Below are 24,513 nucleotides of genomic sequence, written 5' to 3'. Positions count from 1 at the left end.
CTTACCATGTGCTAAATATTTACCTCAATATCTCATGACAACCTGATTATTATTACCCCCAGTTTAGAGATGAGGAAACTAAGGCAGTTAGGCTATGTAATTTACTCAAGTTAATGTAATTAGAAGCAGACTGAGCCGGGATTCAAACCCAGCTTTGTTTTCACAGCTTGGATGCTTAAATCTCTAAGCGATACAAGCAGACGGGGCCAATCATATTTAGTCTGAAGTGAATCTAGTAGTTTTGTTAATGAAACAAAGGGGGCAAAGCATCACAGATCTTAAAAGATCAGTGTTCTGCAATTTAGTGTAATGCACACGTAACTGGCACTTATTAAGGACACACTGCAGGGACTCTCAAAGATCTGTCAACGTTGTCTACTTCATCAACCCATTAAAGAAGGGACAGAGAACCTACTGATATTAAAACTCTCAAATCACAATGTTTGTTAGAGCCTGGCTTTCTTCACGTTCTGTGTAGAGTTCTTTCCACTGTGATATATTCAATGGTCAGTTTATCACACAAATTTTTTTATTCCTAAAGCAAAACCTGGAACATTGGAACTCTATTGTATAGAATAGGCTTCCTCGGTGCCTCAGTAGTAAAGAATCTGCTTCAATGTGGGAGATGCAAGAGACTTTGATTTGATCTCTAGGTCGGGAAAATCCCTTAGAGTAGGAAATTGCAACCTACTCCAGTATTCTTGCCTAGGAAATTCCATAAACAGAGGAGCCTGATGGGCTACAGTTCATGGAGTTGTAAAACAGCTGGGACTGAGGATGCATGCACACACACCTGTACAGAATATTTCTTGAAATAAGTTACAATGGAATTTAAAAACCTTTCAGTTGCACATGATGTTATTTTAAAATATTCTAACCAGGGTGATTTTTCTTCTTTTTTTTTTATTTTTTAAAAATTTTTATTTATTTTTTTAACTTTACAATATTGTATTGGTTTTGCCATATATCAACATGAATCCGCCACAGGTATACACGTGTTCCCCATCCTGAACCCTCCTCCCTCCCCATACCATCCCTCTGGGTCGTCCCAGTGCACCAGCCCCAAGCATCCAGTATCATGCATTGAACCTGGACTGGCCACTCATTTCATATATGACATTATACATGTTTCAATGCCATTCTCCCAAATCATCCCACCCTCTCCCTCTCCCACAGAGTCCAAAAGACTGTTATATACATCAGTGTCTCTTTTGCTGTCTTGTATACAGGGTTTTTGTTACCATCTTTCTAAATTCCATATATATGCGTTAGTATACTGTATTGGTGTTTTTCTTTCTGGCTTACTTCAATCTGTATAATAGGCTCCAGTTTCACTCACCTCATTAGACCAATTCAAATGCATTCTTTTTAATGGCTGAGTAATACTCCATTGTGTATATGTACCACAGCTTTCTTATCCATTCATCTGCTGATGGGCATCTAGGTTGCTTCCATGTCCTTAACCAGGGTGATTTTTCAATTGCATTTATCCTATATTATGATGTGTGATTATCTAAAAATTTTAATTTGAAGTTCATTTTTAAAAGCCTAGGCTTTGCTGACAGCCAGATAATTAGTAAAATAACTAGCCACTTCCACTAAGCAAGCTACTTAGTTGTATTACAGAATTAGAAAACATTTAAAGAAATGGAAAGAGAAGCAACTTTACCTTACTAAATTTTGCTGCATATTTTCTACCTTCATTAAAATTTGGACCCCAGTCTGACAGCAAATGTAGGCTTTCAACCTGAAATAAAAAAGTCATATTAAAGGAAGTAAAACTGCTTTTTGGTGTATTTTAAAACTGTGTCTATGGAAAACTAAGCATCTATGAGTAGCTAATTATAATACTTAAAATTTACCTATCCAAGCACAGAAAAAGTGTTAAAGATATTTTCTAACCAACAATCTAAGTGTAAAAAAAATTATCTATCTTCTCTCTGTACACATTAATCTTGCTAATTTATTTAATTTTTTAAAAAAGTATCCAATTTGATCACAGGTATTTTGCCTTATTGTTAAATATATGACCAGTAATAACAATTAGATTGTTCGTAGCAAGAAGAAAGGCTTCCCTGGTGGCTCAGTGGTAAAGAACCTGCCTGCTAAGCAGGAGATGCAGGTTTGATCCCTGGGTTGGGAAGATCCCCTGGAGAAGGAAATGGCAACCCACTTCAGTATTCTTGCCTGGGAAATCCCACAAACACAGGAGTCTGGGGGGCTACAGCCCATGGGATTGCAGGGAGTCAGACATGAGCTGGATGACTAAACAACGACTACAGTAAAAGGAAAAGAAACATGGTAGCGGTCCCAAAGACACTGTGTGGTATGCAACATAGATCGGGTTTGTGTCAACATTTTTTATGAAAAGCAGAAGATAAGATTTAACTAGAACTGAATCAGATGCTTTAGAATTCACCCAATTTAAAATTTAAAACAAACCAAGCATGACTATCTTAAGCAGGTATCACCTGGTGAAAAGAAACTCCTGCTCAGAAACACATTCACATGCTAACAGTTTCCTTCTTTCAGTGCTACTATGTGTAAGACTCTGTACCAGGAACCTTATATACGTAATTTTTTAAAAGCTTCATAACAACTCTATCTAGTAAACATCATCATTCTCATTTTACTGATGGAAAAAATTAAGGCCCAGAAGTTAGGTAAGTAAGTTGACTCCTGATCACATAGCTAATAAGGGACAAAATTAGCTATTCTAAAGCAGATATTCATAACTGAATCTTTCCACTATGCTATGTTAACCATTTTTGTCCATGTATTTCTGGACAGGAGGCAGAACTACATTACTTAGTTTTATGAAGACTTGGCTGAAACAGGATTTCCTGTCTTTAACTACTTGGAAACTCTAATTTTCAGAGTTTTGAGTTCAACTTTGAAAGGCAGTTTAGTTTAAGGGCTAAGAGTACAGACTCTGAATCCAGACTGCCTGAATTTGAATCCTACTTCCCTAATTATTAGCTTTATGAGGTCACTTAACCACTTTAAGGCTTAGTTTCTCCACCTGTAAAATGGATATAATGGCAATAATCTACTTTAAAGGGTTATTGTGAGGATTAAATGAATTAATACAAAGTGTTAAGTACTGTTATTTTTACTATAACCAAAATTCTCACCCAAAACATCACCTCTGACTGACAAAGCCCTGAGTACACCCCAAGGAAATGGGACAGAAAGTAAACTATGAAAATATCACATTCTAATAAAAACATGGCTTTATTTAAATATGCACATAATACACACCTCATTATGTAGAATAATTTCAGAAAGTGACAAGATTTTTGAAACATACCTTTGACGAATTACAGGATCAGACTTTTCAGGATCAATGTAAGGTCTTAGGATTTCATTGATAGTTTTATCATCTGGTACTCTTCCCAACAAAAACAAAAACAAAACTTATTATTTATAATTTTCTACTAAAGGTGTTAATTTAGAATTATTAAATATTGTGGCTTTAGAGAAAAAACTGAACATAGACCTTTTATTCTAGTCTTGGCAAAATATAATATCCTTTTAAGCAAAAATTACTTAGGAAAAAAGCTCATACATATTCATATACACTACTGTGCTACATATCCCTACCTGTAAAATGTAAGTCCTTTCCCTGTTGTTAGTCAGTCATGCAACCTTAAATAATCAAGTTCTTCCCTAAAATTGATATGGCAATTACAAAGAGAGGACATTTATGCATAGTATGAATATATGCTAAAGACATTATTTAAAAGGCAACTTTAAAATTTTCTTAACCCAAGGAATTAAATAGTATACCACCATTCAAATTTTTAAATGGTATCTGAAAATGTTCATAATATGAAAAAAGTAGGATAAACAACTGTTACGTGAATTAATTCCAATTATGAGTATACATATTCATGTCCAAAATAATGTATTTTCTGAGGACACATTGTGATGTTAATAGCAGTAATTTTATCATAGTAGAATTTGGGATTATTTTTCATTTCCTGTATAACCACCTGCCTGAAGAGGTTTCCTCTTGATTCAGCCCTCCTGCTTCTCCCTATGCTGCTCTCCTTCACATCTGTCCCCATCTTGAAGTAAACACTATTATGATTTCTGTGCTAATCACTTTCCTCAGAGTTCTACCATTACTATGCTATGCTATGCTAAGTCATTTCAGTTGTGTTCGACTCTGTGCGACCCCATAGATGGCAGCCCACCAGGCTCCCCCGTCCCTGCGATTCTCCAGGCAAGAACACTGGAGTGGGTCGCCATTTCCTTCTCCAATGCATGAAAGTGAAAAGTCAAAGTGAAGTCGCTCAGTCGTGTCTGACTCTTAGCGACCCCATGGACTGCAGCCTAACAGGCTCCTCCATCCATGGGATTTTCCAAGCAAGAGTACTGGAGTGGGGTGCCATTGAGGTATTCCTAAAAAGTATACTTTTATTTTTTTCCATATTTACATACAAAAATCATACTTTATATTCTTCCTTAACTTGGTTTTCTCACTAGACATTACTTCTGAGGTTCGTCCATGTTGATGTGCGTAATTATAGTTGATTCATTTTCAGTGGTGTGTAGCATTTCATTGTATGACTATACCATACTTAGTTATCCATTCTACTACTGACATCACATCTAACAGTTTATTTTCAATACGGAGGCGTAATGAAAACAAGTAAATTGTGAATAGAAAGTGGTGATACTATACCTTTTTTCTACGTACACAGCTTGACTCTGAGGAAATTGAAGCTTCACATGCCAACAAAACTGTTGTTTTCTAAGAGAGAAAACAATCATGTGGGGGATAAAGGCAGACAACAGAAATCTGAACACACAACTAACTTCCTAAATTTTTGTTTTCAGATAATTATTCTAAAAGTATTCTTGGAGTTTAAAATTTTTTTATACTAAAAGCTATTTTCTCTTTTCTAGAATGTTAGAGGTTATGTTTTTTAAACAATATACTTGCAAGAGGCTTTAAGAGGAAAAAATATTAAGCAGAACAGAAATTCCAAGGATTTCGCATTCTTGAATTAAAAGGCAGTTTCTCATAGTTCAGGGGCTTCTGAGATCAGTGAGCTACTACTTGAAGTTTACAAATAAATTTCCTCATGACTAAAAATAAAAAGCTGATATCTCTGCCTGACTAGTTTGGAAATTAGGTGAATGAAGTATTGTCCAGTTGAGACCAGCTGGCTGCAGATACACTTCTGAGCCATGAGTACGTGCATTCAGTAGCAAAACAGGAGACAACAAATTGGTTGCTAAGCAGAAAGCACTCTGAGTTAGTCTGTTCGCTGTTAGTCTAAACTTTGGCTTGACACAGAATCAACTGTAACAATTCACTAAATGTGTGATTTTAGAAAAATGGCCATATGCTCTATCTGATACATCAAAATTTGGAGACCATTCCTTTTTAAAAACATTTAATGCTCAAAATATTCAATCCATTACATAAATTTAAATGTCTTCACTACATGATCATTTTATACATGTTTTTCTTTCTTGGCAAATAAATTTCTAACAACCCACCGGCAAGTTTATTGCTAGCTGTATGTACAAGCAATAGTCAATATCTCCTATAAATATATCCCTTAGCAGCATGGTCCCAAAATCTAAAATAATTTTTTTTAATACAATCTGGTAGAATATCTCCCACCAAACATTTATATGATTTGGTCAATTTTTTGTGTGAAGACTAACATAAAATTAAGTAAAAATCCTTCTATTAATGTAAGTTATCACAGATTTGCTTATGGATGCTTTCTTCAGTAACAAGATAGTTTTGGGCACTAGTTAGAGAAACACATATTGATACTTGATAGTGCCACTTATACAAGAAGCAATCATGTTAAATTTTTTTTTTTTTGGATAGATTTAAGTTGTAAAGCATCCCTTACTGATTTAAAGGTTGGATATCTAAAATCTCAGAGGAGAAAACTTAAAAAAAAAAAACAAAACAGAAAAACCTGAACACAAACACAACAGTTACTGATTTTAAATAAAGAATTCTTCTAAAATGAAACATCTTGCAGTATTTGCTATCTGTGAAATAGGTAAGTATAGTATCAGTATCAAGAGGCCAAGAGACACCACATTTCTTAGTATGAAGTAAAGTAATTTTTTAATCTTAATGTACAATATGGTTTCCTTCTAAATATATTTAAGTTACAGAGGGAAGAGGAAAGATTACCAGTTTGTCATGTTTTGGAATTGTAAATCATAATCACCGCAACTGTTGCTTGAGTAATTTCAAGAACCATTTGCCTTTCTTAACATTCAGTGGACCCCAGATACCCTCTGAAAGTACTTAACATTCCAAAAACAAAGACAGAAAAGTCCTTGGAAATGATTTTATTAGTTTTAGTTAACTAGTTGTGGCTATATGGGAATCATTCATTACTCTTTTATTATATATTGCTAAATTATGCCTATTATCTATTTATATTTGGCCCGAGTTAAAACATGAACAAATCTGAAAAGTGTATTTAGCTTAAAAACAAAAAAAGAATAAAAACATTCAACATAGACATAGTCAACCAACTTGCATGTTGCCATATTTATATGCTTGAGATACTTTCTTCTAAGACATGTAAGATTATAAATGTGGTTGATGAATCTTTTCACTGGTCCTTGATCCAATTCCCTTCTCCTTAAGAGAGGTAATTACTATCCTGAGGTTGGGTATCTATTTTTGTCATTTATGGTTTTACATTTTTAATACATATATAAACATATCTATGCAATATTTTGTGTGATAGCAACACCTATTTCAATGTTATCATACTCTAAATACCTCATGTCATGCTCTTTATGTTATGCTTTGGAGACTTATGATGATACATGTAAATTAGTTCATTAATTTTAACCATTACATAGTATTCCATTGCACGAAGAATGCCAAAATCTATTTATCGACTCTCCAGACATTTATGACTGCTTCCCATTTTTTACCACTTGTTCTTGTTCTTACATCACAGTAAAGAAAAACAGAAGAATGGCCTCAGGGATGGGGCTATCATGTACCTTTTCTGGTACATAGAACTTAGAGTTTACTTCACTGAAAAACTGCCTCTATGTTTTCACTTTATGATAGTATAAGAGGCATCTGTGAACAGTAATGTGGAGTCTAAAATTTAAGAGAGAGTGGACAAAAAGGTTGAAGAGTACAGTATAAAAAATTCCTGAAATGAATGAGTTAATTAATTCCCTCTGAAGTGGTTCTTCAGTGTTCCTGAAATTGATGTGGTCCTGACTAAGGCAATGAAATCTCTAAGTCTGAAAGAATTAACTCTTTCATTTCTCATACGTATATAGAACGATATGGGCTTCCCTGGTGGCTCAGACAGTAAAGAACCCGCCTGCAATGCAAGAGACCGGGTTTGATCTCTGGGTCAGGAAGATCCCTTGGAGAAGGGAATGGCTACCCACTCAAGTATTCTTGCCTGGAGAATTCCATGGACAGAGGAGGCTGGTGGGCTACACTCCATGGGGTCGCAAAGAGTCAGACACAACGAAGTAACTGAATAGCAGCATGTCACTATATGAAAGTCAAAGTAGTCACTCAGTCGTGCCCGACTCTTTGTGACCCCATGGACTACAGGCCACCAGGTTCCTCTGTCCATGGGGTTTTTCCAGACAAGAATACTGGAGGGGACTGCCATTTCCTTCTCCAGCGGATCTTCCTGACCTAGGGATCAAACCCGCATCTCCTGCATTGCAGGCAGATTCTTTACTGCTGAGCTACCAGGGAAGCCCATATAGTGATAAAAGTCCTACTTCAAAGAATACATACATCAAAATCCCAACAACATTATTTTGGGGGGGGACTGAGTCCCCCTCTCTTTTGTTTGTAAGTTTTCTGAAAGAATACTTTGTTAAAAAAAAAAGATTAAAATTAATAATGCTTCAGTGAGCATCTCTAGGCATACATACAATTGTTTCTGAGTTTTGGGTTATTTTCTAAATATAGATTCCAAGATATAGAATCATTAGGATAAAGCTGGGTTTCTCAACCTCAGCAGTGCTGACAGTTTGGACCAGATACTTCTATTATGGTTCACGGTGTGGGGATACATCACCTTGCGCACTGCAAGATGTTTAGCAAGATGTTTAGCACCAGGCCTCCCACCATGAGATGCCACTAACAACATCCACTCCCTCAGCTGTGACAACTAAAAATGTTCCCCAATACTGCAAATGTCCTCTGCGAGGCAAAATCATGATTTTTGACAACCACTAGGATAGAGGTTTAAATATTTATTATTGTTCTTAACGCATTAGGACTTCTGTTCCCTCAATTCAACAAAATGCCTTCAATTAGAAAGATGTCATTGTGTCCTTGCCATATTTATCAACGTTCTCAAGGATGGAATTACTATACCCAGAATATTCTCAGCAACTTAGGCACCCTAAAGCACGATGTTTGTAGTTCGATAATAGACCAGTGAAGTAATGGTGGCAACAATTAAATCTAATGTTCCCTTCTGGACAAACTGACAAGGTAATAAAAACACTGGCTCCTTCTCTGAGTGCCATGAAACTGAAGTAATCATTCATGCACAGCAAAGCTTTTTCTCCTCCTCTCCCAAATACACACACACACACACCCCCCCATACATTCTCAATGTGGGAAGCATCACTCCCAAGAGGCTGAAAACTGGTTCTTAGGAGGGTAGAAAAAATTAGTATAATTGTTTGTTTGTGGCCCTTTGGAGGGTTCCAGTACATAAACAGATACATACGTGGTATCAAAATATCAGGGTGGGCGGGCGGGCAGGCAGCAATTTGAGGGAAAATGTTTAAAAAGGTTCCTTGGGAGGTGATAATGAGAAAAGACTGAGAAACACCTATGTGAACAAGTATTAAATGACAAAAATAATTATTATTTTACACTTGATTTTAGTGAGTTAACATAGGACATTTATTCAACAACTCTTGCTTACTAGAAACTGTTGAGGTTCATTCTCTCCCACAGTTCCAAGACAATAATATGTGGATGAAACACAAATTTGGGGCTGGGGAAGTAATGTATGTATATACTCAACTACTCTTCTGACTTCATGACTTTGTATTTAGAAGTATGAAGGATACGCCCCAAATTTTTAACAATGGTTATTTCTTAACATTATGAAAGGACTTAATTCTTTCTCTGTGTGTCTGTATTAAATAAACTGTCGACATAATGACTGGCTATTTTTTATTATCAGAAAAATCAAAGATGCTTTCATGGGGAAGTCACAGAAAAGACAAGAATAATTTTAACATTCTTTTTAAACTTAAAAATATTTTATTCACTGACATATATACACTGCTGCTGCTGCTAAGTCGCTTCAGTCGTGTCCGACTCTGTGGGACCCCATAGATGGCAGCCCACCAGGCTTCCCCGTTCCTGGGATTCTCCAGGCAAGAACACTGGAGTGGGTTGCCATTTCCTTCTCCAATGCATGAAAGTGAAAAGTGAAAGTGAAGTCGCTCAGTCGTATCTGACTCTTTGCGACCCCATGGACTGCAGCCTACCAGGCTCCTCCGTCCATGGGATTTTCCAGGCAAAAGTACTGGAGTGGAGTGCCATTGCCTTCTCCGATATATACACTACCATATGTAAAACAGATTGCTAGTGGGAAGCTACTATATAACACAGGGAGCCCAGCCTGTGCTCTGTGACGACCTAGATGGGTGAGATGGCGGGGGTGGGAGGGAGGCTCCAGAGGAAGAGGATATATATATATATGATTGATTTACGCTGCTGTATGGCACAAACCATTACAACACTGTAAAGCAATTATCCTATTAAAAACAAATAAATAAAAGTGATGAATATTCAGGGGAAAATTCTCAAGTTTTTCCAAATAAAAAATATTTTATTATTAGAAGTCCTATTTTAAAGTGTTTATCTCAGAAATTATTACTCAACCAGAACTAGGGTTCCTTATTTAATCTTCTGACAGCTTCAAAGCTTTGTGCCTCAAGAAATATGCTGCAACTAAGAGTAACATTGGAGAAGGTGATGGCACTCCACTCCAGTACTTTTGCCTGGAAAATCCCATGGACGGAGGAGCCTGGTAGGCTGCAGTCCATGGGGTCGCAAAGAGTCAGACACAACTGAGCAACTTCACTTTCACTTTCCACTTTCATGCATTGGAGAAGGAAATGGCAACCCACTCCAGTGTTCTTGCCTGGAGAATCCCAGGGACAGGGGAGCCTGGTGGGCTGCCATCTATGGGGTCGCACAGAGTCAGACACAACTGAAGCGACTTAGCGGCAGCAGCAGCAGCAGCAAGAGTAACATATGGAGACTGAATTCTAAGAACTAAGATTTCTAATACAAAATTTAAATGCACATGAACACTTTTGTTTCTTAAAAAAATTGCCAATTCTCATTCCATTACATCACTGATTAACCAACATTTACTCAAAGAACACTTATGAGGGCTCTCTGAGCATTAGGGATGCAAAGAGACACAGGGGATGAGCCCAAAGCAGCCTCTTTTTAAAAGGGCAGTGAATGAACCACCAACGCACGTTTTTCCTTCCAAATCACTGTAAGAAGAGTATAGAGTTTCACATAAAAGAACTCTGTTCTTTATTGACATTGTACACAGAAAAGATATCCAATATACTGTAATGCCCAGAGGTAGGAGAGGGGAGAGGTGAAGTGGACTCTGTTTGAATCCTACTCTTAACAAAATTTATTACTTCATGTGATCTTGAGCAAGAGACACATCTCCTCTATGCCTCAGCATTCTCACAGTAAAACAGGGAGAACAATATTTATATCATAGGATTAAGTGAGTATATAGGTCAAGAGCTCAGAACACCACAACCAAAAATGTTAGTTACTGTTATTACTACTGTTATAATTTTACATTCAATTTAATGTCCTGTGAGTTATGAAGCTTAGAACAGAAACATTGCAGGGTCTTCAACTTAGAATATTGTGCCACGAGTTTATAACCAAACTCTACTTTCATGGAATTCAGTGTTTATGAAACTGGACATGTGGACTAATACCAGACTGCTAAGGGCTCTGAATGTTCTGTCAAACAATATGGATTTTATTCTGATTAACGCACTACCAACACAGGTTTTTAAAGAAGAGCAAAATGAAAGCTTAGAAGGAAATCTGTCATCCTGCTATTTAACTCTCCTAATAACTGTTTCTACAGTATATTCAGGCCATTAACTCTTCAACTCTTGTTCGCAGTTATTAAGGGAAGTATTTCCTACAAGCTTGTGGAGAAGCTTGCTGGTACAGTGCAGTTTACATATGCCTGAAATTTTTACTTATGATTCATAAATACAGGTGACGTCATGAGGTAAGTGAAAGCTAAACTTTCTACAAGTCTGATCTTCAGACTACCATGTGTATGTGCGTGCTCAGTCACTTGAGTCGTGTCTGACTCTTCATGGCCCTACGGACTGTAGCCCGCCAGACCTCTCTGTCCATGGGATTCTCAGGCAAGAATACTGGAGTGGGTTGCCATGCCCTCCTCCAGGGGATCTTCCTGATCCAGGCGTCGAACCCATACCATTCATTAACTCAGAAAAGTCTACAGGTTATGCAAACTACCAGTGAAGCCTTATACCAGAAAGCACTCGCTAGTCGCAACAGCAGTAAACAACAGTCATCCTTTGGTATCCTGGGGGAGTTGGTTCAGTCCTCCCCTGCACCCTGCTGCACAGATACCAAAACTGAAGATGCTCAAATCCTTTATATAAAATGTCTATCAGCATATAACCTACACACATCCTCCCAAATACTTTAAAATCACCCCTAGATTGTTTATAATATCTAACACAATATAAATGCTATGTAAACAGTTGCTGGTATACAGCATATTCAAGTTTTGCTTTTTTGGAACCTTCCAAGATTTTCCCCAAATATTTTTAATCTGTGATTGACTAAATCTGTAGATGCAGAACTGGCAGATGCAGAAGGCTGACTGGTTTATTAAGTGCCTCCTGAATGCCAGGCATTGTTCTAAGTGTTTTATATGTATCAATTAATTTAATTCTTATAATTCTATGGGATAAAGGCTACTATTTCATTTATAGGAGAGAACACTAAGGTAAAGACAAGTCAGGCACTCTTCCAACATTATTATTCTGCTGGAAAGTGGCAGAGCTGGGGTTTGAACCCAGGCAGCACTTTAACTCTTAAGAGTTTATGCTGCAATCTAGCATACTATAATGAACTTTCCAGAAATCAAAGTTCAATAACAAACCATATATTTTTCTGTACTAATAACTCAAATGGATCTCAATTTTATTTTAAACACTCGCCTCCATATTTTAAAATCACTTTTAAGAGTTATCCTGGACATTCTGTCTCCTTGGCAATCCCTTACCTCCATTCTCCTTCCTAATCCAAATCAGATTTTGGTGAATAATAGATCCCATCCCCATCTCTAGGACTACACACTTACTGTTTGGCTTAAGAAAGTCACACCTTATATTCTCCTGGACACAAGGTCTCAGGATTGGGCAGATGACCTAGGTGGTCCAATCACAGTGAATTTCAGGTTTCCTGTTCAGTTACATTGGGAAACAAGCACTCCTAAATATTTTACCTAAACCATTAGAAGGATCTGGCGGACATCACAGAAAATACAATGAAGAATCATCTATAAACTGGGTCTTTCATGATACAATGAGTCACTGTACCCGAAGTCCTGAAGTCCATCCTACCTGTGGACATTCAGTTATGAAAGCCTATATAATAATACACCACATTTATAGCTCAAACTGGTTTGAACTGAATATTTTATTTCATGCAAATAAAGCATCTTGTTTCATACAAGGGATTACATTTTTCTTTCTAGGTTCCTTCTTGCATTTCTAAGCCATAGTGAAGATAGATTAATCAATATATTGTCAACTGCTATAAAATCTGGAAACAGAAAATAACACCCAATGGACTATTAGGAAAAACGATTTTTATTCCACTGTGGGTTATAAAATCTTATTTTAACTTAAAGCAGAAAGAAAATCTACAAAAATGTGAAACGCTTCAATAATAAATAAACGCACATAATCCTTCACTCACAGGCATTTTATCTTTTGAAATTTAAATTTTATCTTTTAAATTTAAAGCCTCAAAAATAAACATAACTATCTTCATAAAAATAACCCATCTATTTTGTTAGGATTGGTACCATAGCAAATGTTCTTGGAAGAGTGAATGCAAAGGGTTACTGGAACTGGGGAGAATGAAAACCGTAATTTTATGCCTCACATCATTATGAAATACTTTGAGAAGTTCCAGTTATATTTTGCTCTTTTAAAAACCAGTTTCACTACTGGTAATACATGATCATAATAGGAAACAGGTTAACCTGCTTGTGGAGTATGTGGTAGACAGCACATTAAGAAAACGGATATAGTAGGTAAAGATCGAAATGAACAAAAAGTACATTTTGCTTCAAATAACTAATATATATTCGAGCACTTAATAAGGCAGTTCTCCACCCGGAGTGGCACCAACCTCATCTGGAAGCGGCTAGGCAGTTTTCATTGTTCCGAGACTGGGGAGCACTTTAGGTATTTAGTGGGCAGGGACCAGAAATGCCAACCTTCCTGTAATGCACACGAAAGTGCCACACAACAAAAACTGTCCTGTTCAAAGTGTCAACAGAGCCATTCCCAAGAAACACTAGAATACAGAAAGGAAAGCAGATACATGCATACCAAAAACTGAACACCAGCACTAAATGCAGGCATCTGTTTTACATTAACTTTGGAGAAAATATGTACCATAGGAACCCTGGCAAAGGAGAAATAATGGAGAAGATGAGCTACCATGTGTATTTTCACAGATGTCTAGGAAACAGGAAAGGGGAAGGCATTCTAGGATTAGGAATAACCACTCTGGGTGCCTTTAGTTGAACACACTAGGAAATCAGGTGGGGGCATCTATGAAAATCTACTATTTAGTATGGATCCCAATCCTTAGAGGAACAGGAACATACTGCTTAAAGTAAGAAATATTTGAAAGAGGTATTTCCAACTGCTGAAAAAGCAATTTGAAATGGGGGGCGGGTAGGGAGAGATAAAGGAAGGTAATTTTAGGTCACAGAAAAGGGTAAAACACTTGAGACCTTCAGATAGTTCAAAGCTGGTGAGGTGACAAATTTCACCTACTGGCAATTCTGCCTGTGACCAGTAAAGGTATCTCGGAGCTAATGACTCCTGTGGGCACAGAAGCACTAAAGGATTCTGAGCAGGTGACCATCAGAGTAAACACGTGCTTTCAGAAGATGTATTGGCATCAATGTATAAGAGTGACTGACGTAAGGAGATACTGAAGGTACAGAGAGTTCCTTAGAGGTTCCCTAGTAATCCCGGGTGAGGCAAGATGGGCCTGCATGGGAGAAGATGACAGCTGCTGGATGCTATAGATGATAGATGCCACAGTGAAGGCAGTGGAAAGGTACTCCTTCCTGAGATGAACAAGCAGACTTGGTGGCTGAGGACAGACTTTCCTAACTGAACCAATACGGGGACCGTAACATGATCAACAATGTTTGGTTTCCACTTGAGTGAATGCTGCCTGTTGCTATGGAAAGGCACACCCTCTCTGATGTGTGGAGTAAAAACTTCCTTACCACTGTCTACATGGCCCCAGTAAGGAAATACCTGATTAACCGAAGAACCATTAGAAAAACAGTGTGAAAGAATAGAGGCATTAAGTCCTTGCTGTTGCTTTGAAATTCTTCCATTAAACTGTATCAGTTATGGGGAAGAAACCACAGAGCTAACCATGTTCAATTAGTTAACAAGTGTGCACTGAAAACCTACTATGTCATATTCTCTAATCCACCTCTTTCATCACGACCATAACTGCTAAACCCATTATTTCATTTTCTTTTGTTCTTTTCTAAAGTTAGTTTGCAGCAAGGTAAAAACCTATATATACTACTTATAAAACACCATGCCCAAAAAGAAACAAAAAGCTCAAACCCACAAAAACAAAACCAAAAACCTGTCCTTTAAGAAATGTATTGCCATATAATTATTGAAGGAAAAAAGTGCTCCTGATGTTAATACAGTGATGGATACCAGGTATATCACTGCAATATAATTTGAATGTTATAATTTTATTCAAAAAGTAATGAAAAAAATTTTAACTGAAGTGTAGTTGATTTAGACTGTTTTGCCAATCTTTGCTATATGGCAAAGTGACTCAGTTATACACATATAGACATTTTTACAAAAAGTAATTTTAAGACTCTGTAAAAGGTTATTTCTTTACAAGAGAGACATCTAGTGGCTAGCTTCTAAAACAGGACTGGAACTCAAATATCAATTCATACTGTTGTTTAACAATGGACACACTTATACTATCTAAACACTCTAAGTTTAAGACAGACCCATAGACAGAGAGCCTAAGAACTCTGAACCAAAAGTAAGATAGCAACTCAGTTCTAAGTTGACAGTGGTAAAGGAATGAAGATAGACTGGGCTGCTTAGAACTGAGGGTCAGGGCCATGTGGAGATAAACTGCCAGAAGAGGAAGGTCAAAAGCTGGGTCCACTCCTAGGGAATAAGAGGTTAGATCACATAAGAGAGCATATGCCTGGAGATAAGGTAAATATATTACTGGGGAGGAGTCCTCAGTCTAATTCTTTTTATCCAAATGACAACTCAAAATATATTGCCCCTCACTGCTGAATCCTCTGCTCAGACCCTAATGGCTCAGGAAAATAAAATAAGGAACTTAGGCAACCAAATGAGATGTTATTCAAACACAATCAAAGATAATCTCCAGGTTTGCTACCCACGGCTTCCTATAAAAGAAAAAAAACAAAAAACAAAAAAACTAAAATACATCTGAAAAGATGAAGCCATGGATAAAAACATGGAATTTTATCTGAGTATCAGAATACTTTCCAAAGACTATAACTACAACTCAAAATGTATAATGGTCCTACCACATTTATCAATTTTTTAAAAATTATCATTTTAAAAATTCATTTATTCTTAAAATAAATATAACATGCACAGTCTAAAATTCAAAAAAGGTACAAAAGGGCACATAATTCCCACTCCTGTCCTCCTCTACATAGTTCCCCTCCCTTAATATAACTACCATTAATAGCTTATAACATAAGAATAGATACTAAATTAAACTTTACTTCTCACACAGTGGCAGAAAATGCTAGTATATAATGAATGTAGTTCTGTATCTGTCTTTATTCACTTAGTATTTCTGGCAACCACTCCATATTCATACATTTAGAGTTGCTGAATTTTTTTCCCATTATAAAGGCACACCATAATTCAGTTCAGTAGTCCACTATTGACGGGTATTTAGATTCATACTGCTCTCTTACTATCAAAACATTGCACTGAATATCCTGGTACATATTTCATTTTCCATACATACGATTATATGTGCCAGATACATTTCTAAGAGTAGAACTGTTCAGTGAAAAAGTCATTATCATGCCTTCCTGATCCATCTCTCTTCAACAACTGAAGCTCCCTTTGTTCAGGGCCACTACTTATTTTAAGCAAATAGTGCAAAATGGTAAAGAAGATCATCTGAAAATCTTCTCAAAGCGCTCAATAAGAAATCCTGGACAAATAAAGCAAACATACTGAGCTCATCAAAAAGTAAGAAACATCTTCAGGAGCCAAAAGGAAGCAGGAACTAAAAACCATAGTGGAATGAGGAAACTACACCCGCTCTGGAGGCCTTTGCCTCTGAGTAACCAAGAGGCTTAGTAATTAAAAGGCTTATGTTTCAACAGCCACTGGGTAACATGAGACAAGATACTGGTATCAAATAAGGCGAAGACCTTAAATTAAGACCACTGCATAAAACTAGTGAAAGGGTGAACCAGAAAAATTGTGGCTACCAGCAAAGGGAGATAAGGAGGAAACATGTTCATCTCAGCTTAAGCCTGAGGGGGAAAGAAAGGATCAGGGGGTGGGGGAAAGGTTTCAATTGAGAATGAATAACTATGAAATCCTCAAATGGGTTGGAGTTCAAATCATTACCATAGATAGTATAGTCTGATAAACTTCAAACTAAGAAATTAAAGAGGGTCCTCGACTGGTGCAATGCGGTATCTGGCATAAGCAATTGCATACCACCTCCTGCATGAACTTGACTTCACAATTTTAGAAAAAAACAAGGAAATAAGCCATCATAATGAAGAATCAGCAGAAACAGCAGATAGCGGTAGCAAATTACCAAGAATTTCAGACAGAATTATTTATGCAGATAACAGATGTATTAAATTATTGAATAAAAAGGTAGGTTAAAACCTGAGAAGGGAACACATTCTACTTAAAAGACCAGATACATTTGAAAAAGGAATGTAACTCCTAGACATGAAAAATGTAACTGAAACAAAAACCCATCCAGTGCATGGGCTAAAGGTCAGATTAATTAGACACAACAAGGAGGGAAAAGTGACTTGGTTGATACAGCTGAATTAATTGCCCAGAATGTAGCAAAGATGAACAAAAAAGCAAAAAGTTAAGGTAACAAATTAGAATTTTCCAGAATTACACAGAAAGCACACCACCCCCAAAGGAAGATAAATCACCCAAAGACAAAAACGAAGAACTTAAAAGCAATTGACATAGAAAGACTATATAAAACAACGTTCTCAATAGTGGCAAAAGAAGTGAGAGGACAGTGTTATAAATAAACCGAAGTACTAAAATGTGACCCTGAGATACTTCATATTCAGCTAAACTATTGTTCAAAAGCAAGGGTGGAGCTATAGGATTCACACATATGAAATTTTAAAACAGGCAAAATTCATCTTCAGGGGAAAAATTAGAATAGTTTGTCTGGGGAGGAAATGGGATAACTAGGAAAAATCTTTTGGGTGATGATAGTGTTTTACCTATTTACAGGGACTGGGTTATACAGGTATATATGCATTTGTCAAAACTCAACAAATGTACACGTAAGATTTGTGCATTTCACTGCATGTGAATTTCACAATAGTAAAAGTTAGCTTCTTATCTTTCAGACAACTAAACTCCAATATTATTTTTCCACTGGATATTTATCATGGATGTCATGGCATGACAATACTTCTATATGTAATTTAATGGTTGCATAGAATTCCACCGTATGAAGGCATCATTATTAACTTAGCTCAGTCCAGTACCGAGGGATACTCAAAGTTGTTTCCAGGTTTTGTGTTATTAAAAACAATACTGCACTAGATAAATATGTACATATATCTCTGTGAACTGTACTAATACATGTGTAGGCTAAATTCCTTGAATAGGCACGCATAATGTTTTTAGAAACACTGCCTTCTAAAATGACTCCTAAGTTTTTACTCTCAAGAACAGTGAAAGAAGAAAATGGTCTGGGTAGCTCACACGTTCACTGTATTAGATACTATTAATATATGCTTGTCAGACACATACTTTGATTGTGTGTACACACACACACACACACACACACACATCTTTCTATGACCATCTATTCTTCTCCTTTGTCCTTTTTCTTAGTTACTAGTCTTTTTTCTTATCAATGCATAAACATTGTCATATATGTCAAAGATTTTTTTGGAGAGGGGGTCTTTGGATTTTATTATGGTCTTTTCAGGCTATACAATTTTTTTTTAAAAGCTATGTAAATTTAGTTATTTTTCCCTTAATGGCTTTGGATGGGATGCTTCTCTTTTCAAAATTATGAAAATATTTCCATATTTTTTTATTTCAAGTTTTAGATTTTACTAACATGATGTTGTAGGTCACTTAGACTTCAAAAATAAATTGACTCATTCATAGAAAATGAGATCAGATTTCTGGTTACTGGAGAGAAGGGAGAAGGAAGGGGAACTGGAGAAGGGTAGTCAAAAAGTACAAACTTCCAGTTGTAAGAGAAATAAGCACTAAGGAGATAAAAAAACAACATGATAAATATAATCAACACTGCAGTGTGTTATATATAAAAGTTGCTTAGAGAGTAAATCCTAAGTATTCTCATCACAAGAAAAACTTTTCTATTTCTTTAATTTTTTATCTATGAGATGAGGGATGTTTACTAAATTTATTATGATAATCACTTCATGATGTTAGTAAATCAAATCATTAGGCTATACACCTTACACAGAGCTATATGTCAATTATATCTCAATTAATTCCACTTGGACCTTCATCAAAAGATCATTTCATTGCTGAGCAACTTTCACAAAACAATTTCTGAACACTGGTGGAGGACACTAGGCACCCAGAAAGGCAGCCCATTCTCTTCGAAAGGAGGTAGGACAAAATATAAAAGACAAAAAGAGAGACAAAAGAGTTAGGGGTGGAGACCTGTCCTGGGGAGTCATGAAGAAGGAGAAGTTTCCACACAATAAGAAACCCTCTCACAGGCGGGTCTATGGGGAGTTCTGGAATCTCAGAAGGCAACATAACCTAGAGGCGGGGGGCGGGGGGGTGGCGCTGTGGGGTGGGTGTTGGGGGCGGTGGGAAACCCACAGAATACATGCCTAACTGCAACTGTGGAAAGGAGAACTTTCCCAGAAAGGCTCTAACCTAACAATCCTAACATGCAGCCTGGCCTGATCACAGCACAAGGGACAGAGCAAATATCAAAGGAGAGCTAGCAGTGTACCAGCCCCTCCCCGCCCAGAGGCAAAGAGGCAGCCTTGACACAGCCCGAGCCCGAAGGCAAGAGGCTCCTAGCTGCAGAGAGGGCATTTTAGCCCTAGAGAGGGCATCTTCCACCAAACTGTGAGCAGGCTCCCAGCTGCTAACCACTTCTTCCTGAGATCATGGATGGCTGACATCTGCCAGATCAGCTCTCCCGTGGAGACATACGGCACACATGCTCTTGCTGTGCAGCCAGGACCCGGAAGGTGATTAAGATGCACAGCCCACCTGAGACAGTGCACTGGCCAAGCACCTGGTCACCTGAGCTGTTCAGACCAGGGAAGGGCATAAAATGCATGACCAACCCACAGAAACTGAGCCAGAACTGTGTCTGAGTGTCTACTGTGGAAGTACGGGTCAGCAGAGGCCTGCCGCAGGGGCAGGGGCTCTGGGTGCAGCAGACCTGGTTATGGCATAAGCTCTCTTGGAGGAGGTTGCCATTAATCCCATCATAGAACTTCCTGAACTTACACAGGACTGGGAAAACAAACTCCTGGAAGTGAAAGTGAAGTCGCTCAGTCATGTCCGACTCTTTGCGATTCCCATGGACTGTGGTCTACCAGGCTTCTCTGTCCATGGGATTTTCCAGGCAACAGTACTAGAGTGGGTTGCCATTTCCTTCTCCAGGGGATCTTCCTGACCCAGGGATCGAACCCAGGTCTCCTGCATTGCAGGCAGACGCTTTACCCTGAGCCATCAGGGAGGGCACAAGCAAAACCTTGTGTGCACCAGGACCCAGGAGAAAGGAGCAGTGACCCCACAAGAGACTGACCCAGATACGCCTATGAGTCCAGGAGTCTCCAGCAGAGGCGTGGGTCAGCCTTGCCTGCATGGGACCTTTTGAAGGAGGTCACCATTATCTTCATCACCTCCACCATAGTTTGGCCTCAGGTCAAGCAACAGGGAGGGGACACAGCCCCGCCCATCAACAGAAAATTGGATTAAAGATTTACTGAACACGGCCCCACCCAACAGAACAAGACCCAGTTTCCCCCTCAGTCAGTCTCTCACTTCAGGAAGCTTCCACAAGCCTCTTATCCTTATCCATCAGAAGGCAGACAGCATGAAAACCACAATCACAGAAAATTAACCAAACTGATCACATGGACCACAGCCTTGACTAGCTCAATGAAACTATGAGCCATGCCATGCAAGGGCCACCCACGACGGATGGGGCATGGCAGAGGGTTCTGACAAAACGTGGTCCACTGGAGGAGGGAATGACAAACCACTTCAATATTGTTGCCTTGAGAATCCCATGAACAGTATGAAAAGGCAAAAAGGTATGTCACTGAAAGATGAACTCCCCAGGTTGGTAGGTGCCCAATATGCTACTGGAGAAGAGTGGAGAAATAACTCCAGAAAGAAGGAAGAGACGGAGCCAAAGCAAAAACAACACCCAATTCTGGATATGACTGGTAATGGAAGAAAAGTCTGATGCTGTAAAGAGCAATATTGCATAGGAACCTGGAATGTTAAGTCCATGAAAAAAAGGCAAATTGGAAGTGGTCAAACAGGAGATGGCAAGAGTGAACATTGACATCTTAGGAATTAGCAAACTAAAATGGACTGAAATGGGTGAGTTTAACTCAGATGACCATTATATCTACTACAGTGGGCAATAATCCCTTAGAAATAATGAAATAGCCATCATAGTCAACAAGAGTCTGAAATGCAGTACTTGGATGAAATCTCAAAAACAACAGAATGATCTCTGTTCGTTTCTAAGGCAAAACATTCAATATCACAGTAATCCAAGTCTATGCTCCGACCAGTAATGCTGAAGAAGCTGAAGTTGAATGGTTCTATGAAGACTTACAAGACTTTATAGAACTAACACCCCCAAAAGATGTCCTTTTCATTATAAGGGACTGGAGTGCCAAAGTAGGAATTCAAGAGCTACCTGGAGTAACAGGCAAAATTTGGCCTTGGAGTACAAAATGAAACAGGGCAAAGGCTAATAGAGTTTTGTCAAGAGAATGCACTGGTCATGGTAAATACCCTCTTCCAACAACACAAGAGAAGACTCTACACATGGACATCACCAGATGGTCAATGCTGAAATCAGACTGATTATATTCTTTGCAACCAAAGATGGAGAAGCTCTATAAAGTCAGCAAAAACATGACTGGGAGCTGACTGTGGCTCAGACCATGAACTCCTTACTGCCAAATTCAGACTTCAATTGAAGACAGTAGGAAAACCACTAGATCATTTCGGTATGACCTAAATCAAATCCCTTACGATTTTACAGTGGAAGTGACAAATAGATTCAAGTGATTAGATCTGGTAGAGTGCCTGAAGAACTATGGACAGAGGTTGTGACACTGTACAGGAGGCAGAGATTAAGACCATCTCCAAGAAAAAGAAATGCAAAAAGGCAAAATGGCTGTCTGAGGAGGCTTTACAAATAGCTGAGAAAAGAAGAGAAGTGAAAGGCAAAGGAGAAAAGGAAAGATATACCCATTTGAATGCAGAGTTCCAAAGAACAGCTAGGAGTGATAAGAAAGCCTTCCTCAGGGATTAATGCAAAGATATAGAGGAAAATAATATAATGGTAAAGACTATAGAGAACTCTTCAAGAAAATAAGAGATATCAAAGGAACATTTCATGCAAAAATGAGCACAATAAAGGACAGAAATGGTATGGATCTAACAGAAGATATTAAGAAGAGGCGGCAAGAATACACAAAACTGTACAAAAAAGAACTTCACAATCCAGATAATCATGGTGTGATCACTCACACTCACCTAGAGCCAGACATCCTGGAATGTGAAGTCAAGTGGGCCTTAGGAAGCATCACTACAAACAAAGCTAGTGGAGGTGATGGAATTCCAGTTGAGCTATTTCAAATCCTAAAAGATGATGCTGTGAAAGTGCTGCACTCAATATGCCAGCAAATTTGGAAAACTCAGCAGTGGCCACAGGACTGGAAAAGGTCAGTTTTCATTCCAATCGCAAAGAAAGTGAAAGTGAAGTCGCTCAGTCGTGTCTGACTGTAGCCTACCAGGCTTCTCTGTCCATGGGATTTTCCAGGCAATAGTACTGGAGTGGATTGCCATTTTCTTTTCCAGGGGATCTTCCCAACCCAGGGATTGAACCCAGGTCTCCCCCATTGTAGACAGACGCTTTACCGTCTGAGCCACCAGGGAAGTCCAATCCCAAAGAAAGGCAACGCCAAAGAATGCTCAAAGTACTACACAATGGCCTTCATCTCTCACGCTAGCAAAGTAATGCTCAAAATTCTCCAAGTCAGGTTTCAACAGTACGTGAACCGTGAACTTCCAGATGTTCAAGCTGGATTTAGAAAAGGCAGAGGAACCAGAGATCAAATTGCCAACATCCGTTGGATCATCAAAAAAGCAAGAGAGTTCCAGAAAAACATCTACTTTTGCTTTATTGACTATGCCAAAGCCTTTGACTGGATCACAAGAAACTGTGGAAAATTCTTAAAGAGATGGGAATACCAGATCACCTGACCTGCCTCCTGAGAAATCTGTATCCATGTCAAGAAGCAATAGTTAGAATTGGACATGGAACAGACTGGTTCCAAATTGGGAAAGGAGTATGTCAAGGCTGTATATTGTCACTCTGCTTATTTAATTTATATGCAGAGTACATCATGCAAAATGCCAGGCTAGATGAAGCACAAGTTGGAATCAAGAATGCTGGGAGAAATATCAATAACCTCAGATACACAAATGATACCACCCTTATGGCAGAAAGCAAAGAAGAACTAAAGAGCCTCTTGATGAAAGTGAAAGAGGAGAGTGAAAAAGTTGGCTTAAAACTCAACATTCAGAAAACTAAGATCACGGCATCTGGTCCTATCACTTCATGGCAAATAAATGGGGAAACAATGGAAACAGTGACAGACTATTTTTTTGGGCTCCAAAATCACTGTAGATGGTGACTGCAGCCATGAAAGATGAGTGCCAACAAACTGATGCTTTTGAACGGTGGTGTTGGAGAAGACTGTTGAGAGTCCTTTGGACTGCAAGGAGATCCAATCAGTCCATCCTAAAGGAATTCAGTCCTGAATATTCACTGGAAGGACTGATGTTGAAGCTGAAACTCTAATACGCTGGCCATCTGATGTGAAGAACTGACTCATTTGAAAAGATCCTGAGGCTGGGAAAGATTGGAGGTGGGAAGAGAAGGGGACAACAGGGAATGAGATGGTTGGATGGCATCACTGATGTGATGTACATGAGTCTGAGTATGCTCCGGGAGTTGGTGATGGAACAGGGAAGGTTGGTGTACTGTGGTCCCTGGGGTCACAAAGAGTTGGACACGACTGAGCAATCGACCTGACTGGACATTCTATTAAAAAAAACAAAAAACTGTTAAATGGCAGGCTGTCTCAACTGCATTTATTGAATAAGTCATTATCTATACTAATTTGAAATGCTATCTCTATCTGATCATATACTAGAGTGTCAAATAGCCTCATGTCTATTTTCTATAATCTCACTATAGATTTCTACATCAATACCATAAAACTTTACTAAAATTTCATACATTTTAATGAGTCCAGCCTTATTCCTCTTTTTCCCCCCTGGTTTTTCCTGGTGCTTCTCCCATGTTTATTCTTCAGAATGAACTAAAGTCATTTTATGGATCTTTTCCTTCTCCAAAAAAAAAAAAAAAATTTCCGAAATAAAAAACAGTATTTCATTAGTGATTTCATTAGGATCATATCAGATTTAAAGATCATTCATTTAAGAAATAAATGTTATTTCTGTAATATTGAGTCAGCTAATAACAAGGTCCTTTCCCCCCATTTGCTTGACTTGTTTAAGCCATTCAGTAGAATTTAAGTTTTCTTCATACAGATCTTTTCCATTCTTTCAACAGTTTTTGATTAGCACTGATTGAGAATAAATATAAAGTTA

The 24,513-nt window shown here is 38.1% G+C and overlaps 1 protein-coding gene across 1 annotated transcript in view; it reads right to left on the bottom strand.

The window, feature by feature from the left end:
- The window catches only part of ZNHIT6 (zinc finger HIT-type containing 6), a 65,908-nt gene that overhangs the window by 24,320 nt on the left and 17,075 nt on the right, over positions 1–24,513 (bottom strand). The window contains exons 6-8 of the mRNA XM_027536672.1: positions 4,691–4,759; positions 3,311–3,391; positions 1,670–1,747 (exon numbers count right to left, since the gene is read on the bottom strand). Coding sequence (XP_027392473.1) covers positions 1,670–1,747; positions 3,311–3,391; positions 4,691–4,759 — 228 coding nt within the window. The remainder of the gene's footprint in view (positions 1–1,669; positions 1,748–3,310; positions 3,392–4,690; positions 4,760–24,513) is intronic.

The sequence above is a fragment of the Bos indicus x Bos taurus genome, chromosome 3, assembly GCF_003369695.1.
Source record: "Bos indicus x Bos taurus breed Angus x Brahman F1 hybrid chromosome 3, Bos_hybrid_MaternalHap_v2.0, whole genome shotgun sequence".
Taxonomy (NCBI): domain Eukaryota; kingdom Metazoa; phylum Chordata; class Mammalia; order Artiodactyla; family Bovidae; genus Bos; species Bos indicus x Bos taurus.
This window is presented reverse-complemented; position numbering and strand designations above follow the sequence as displayed.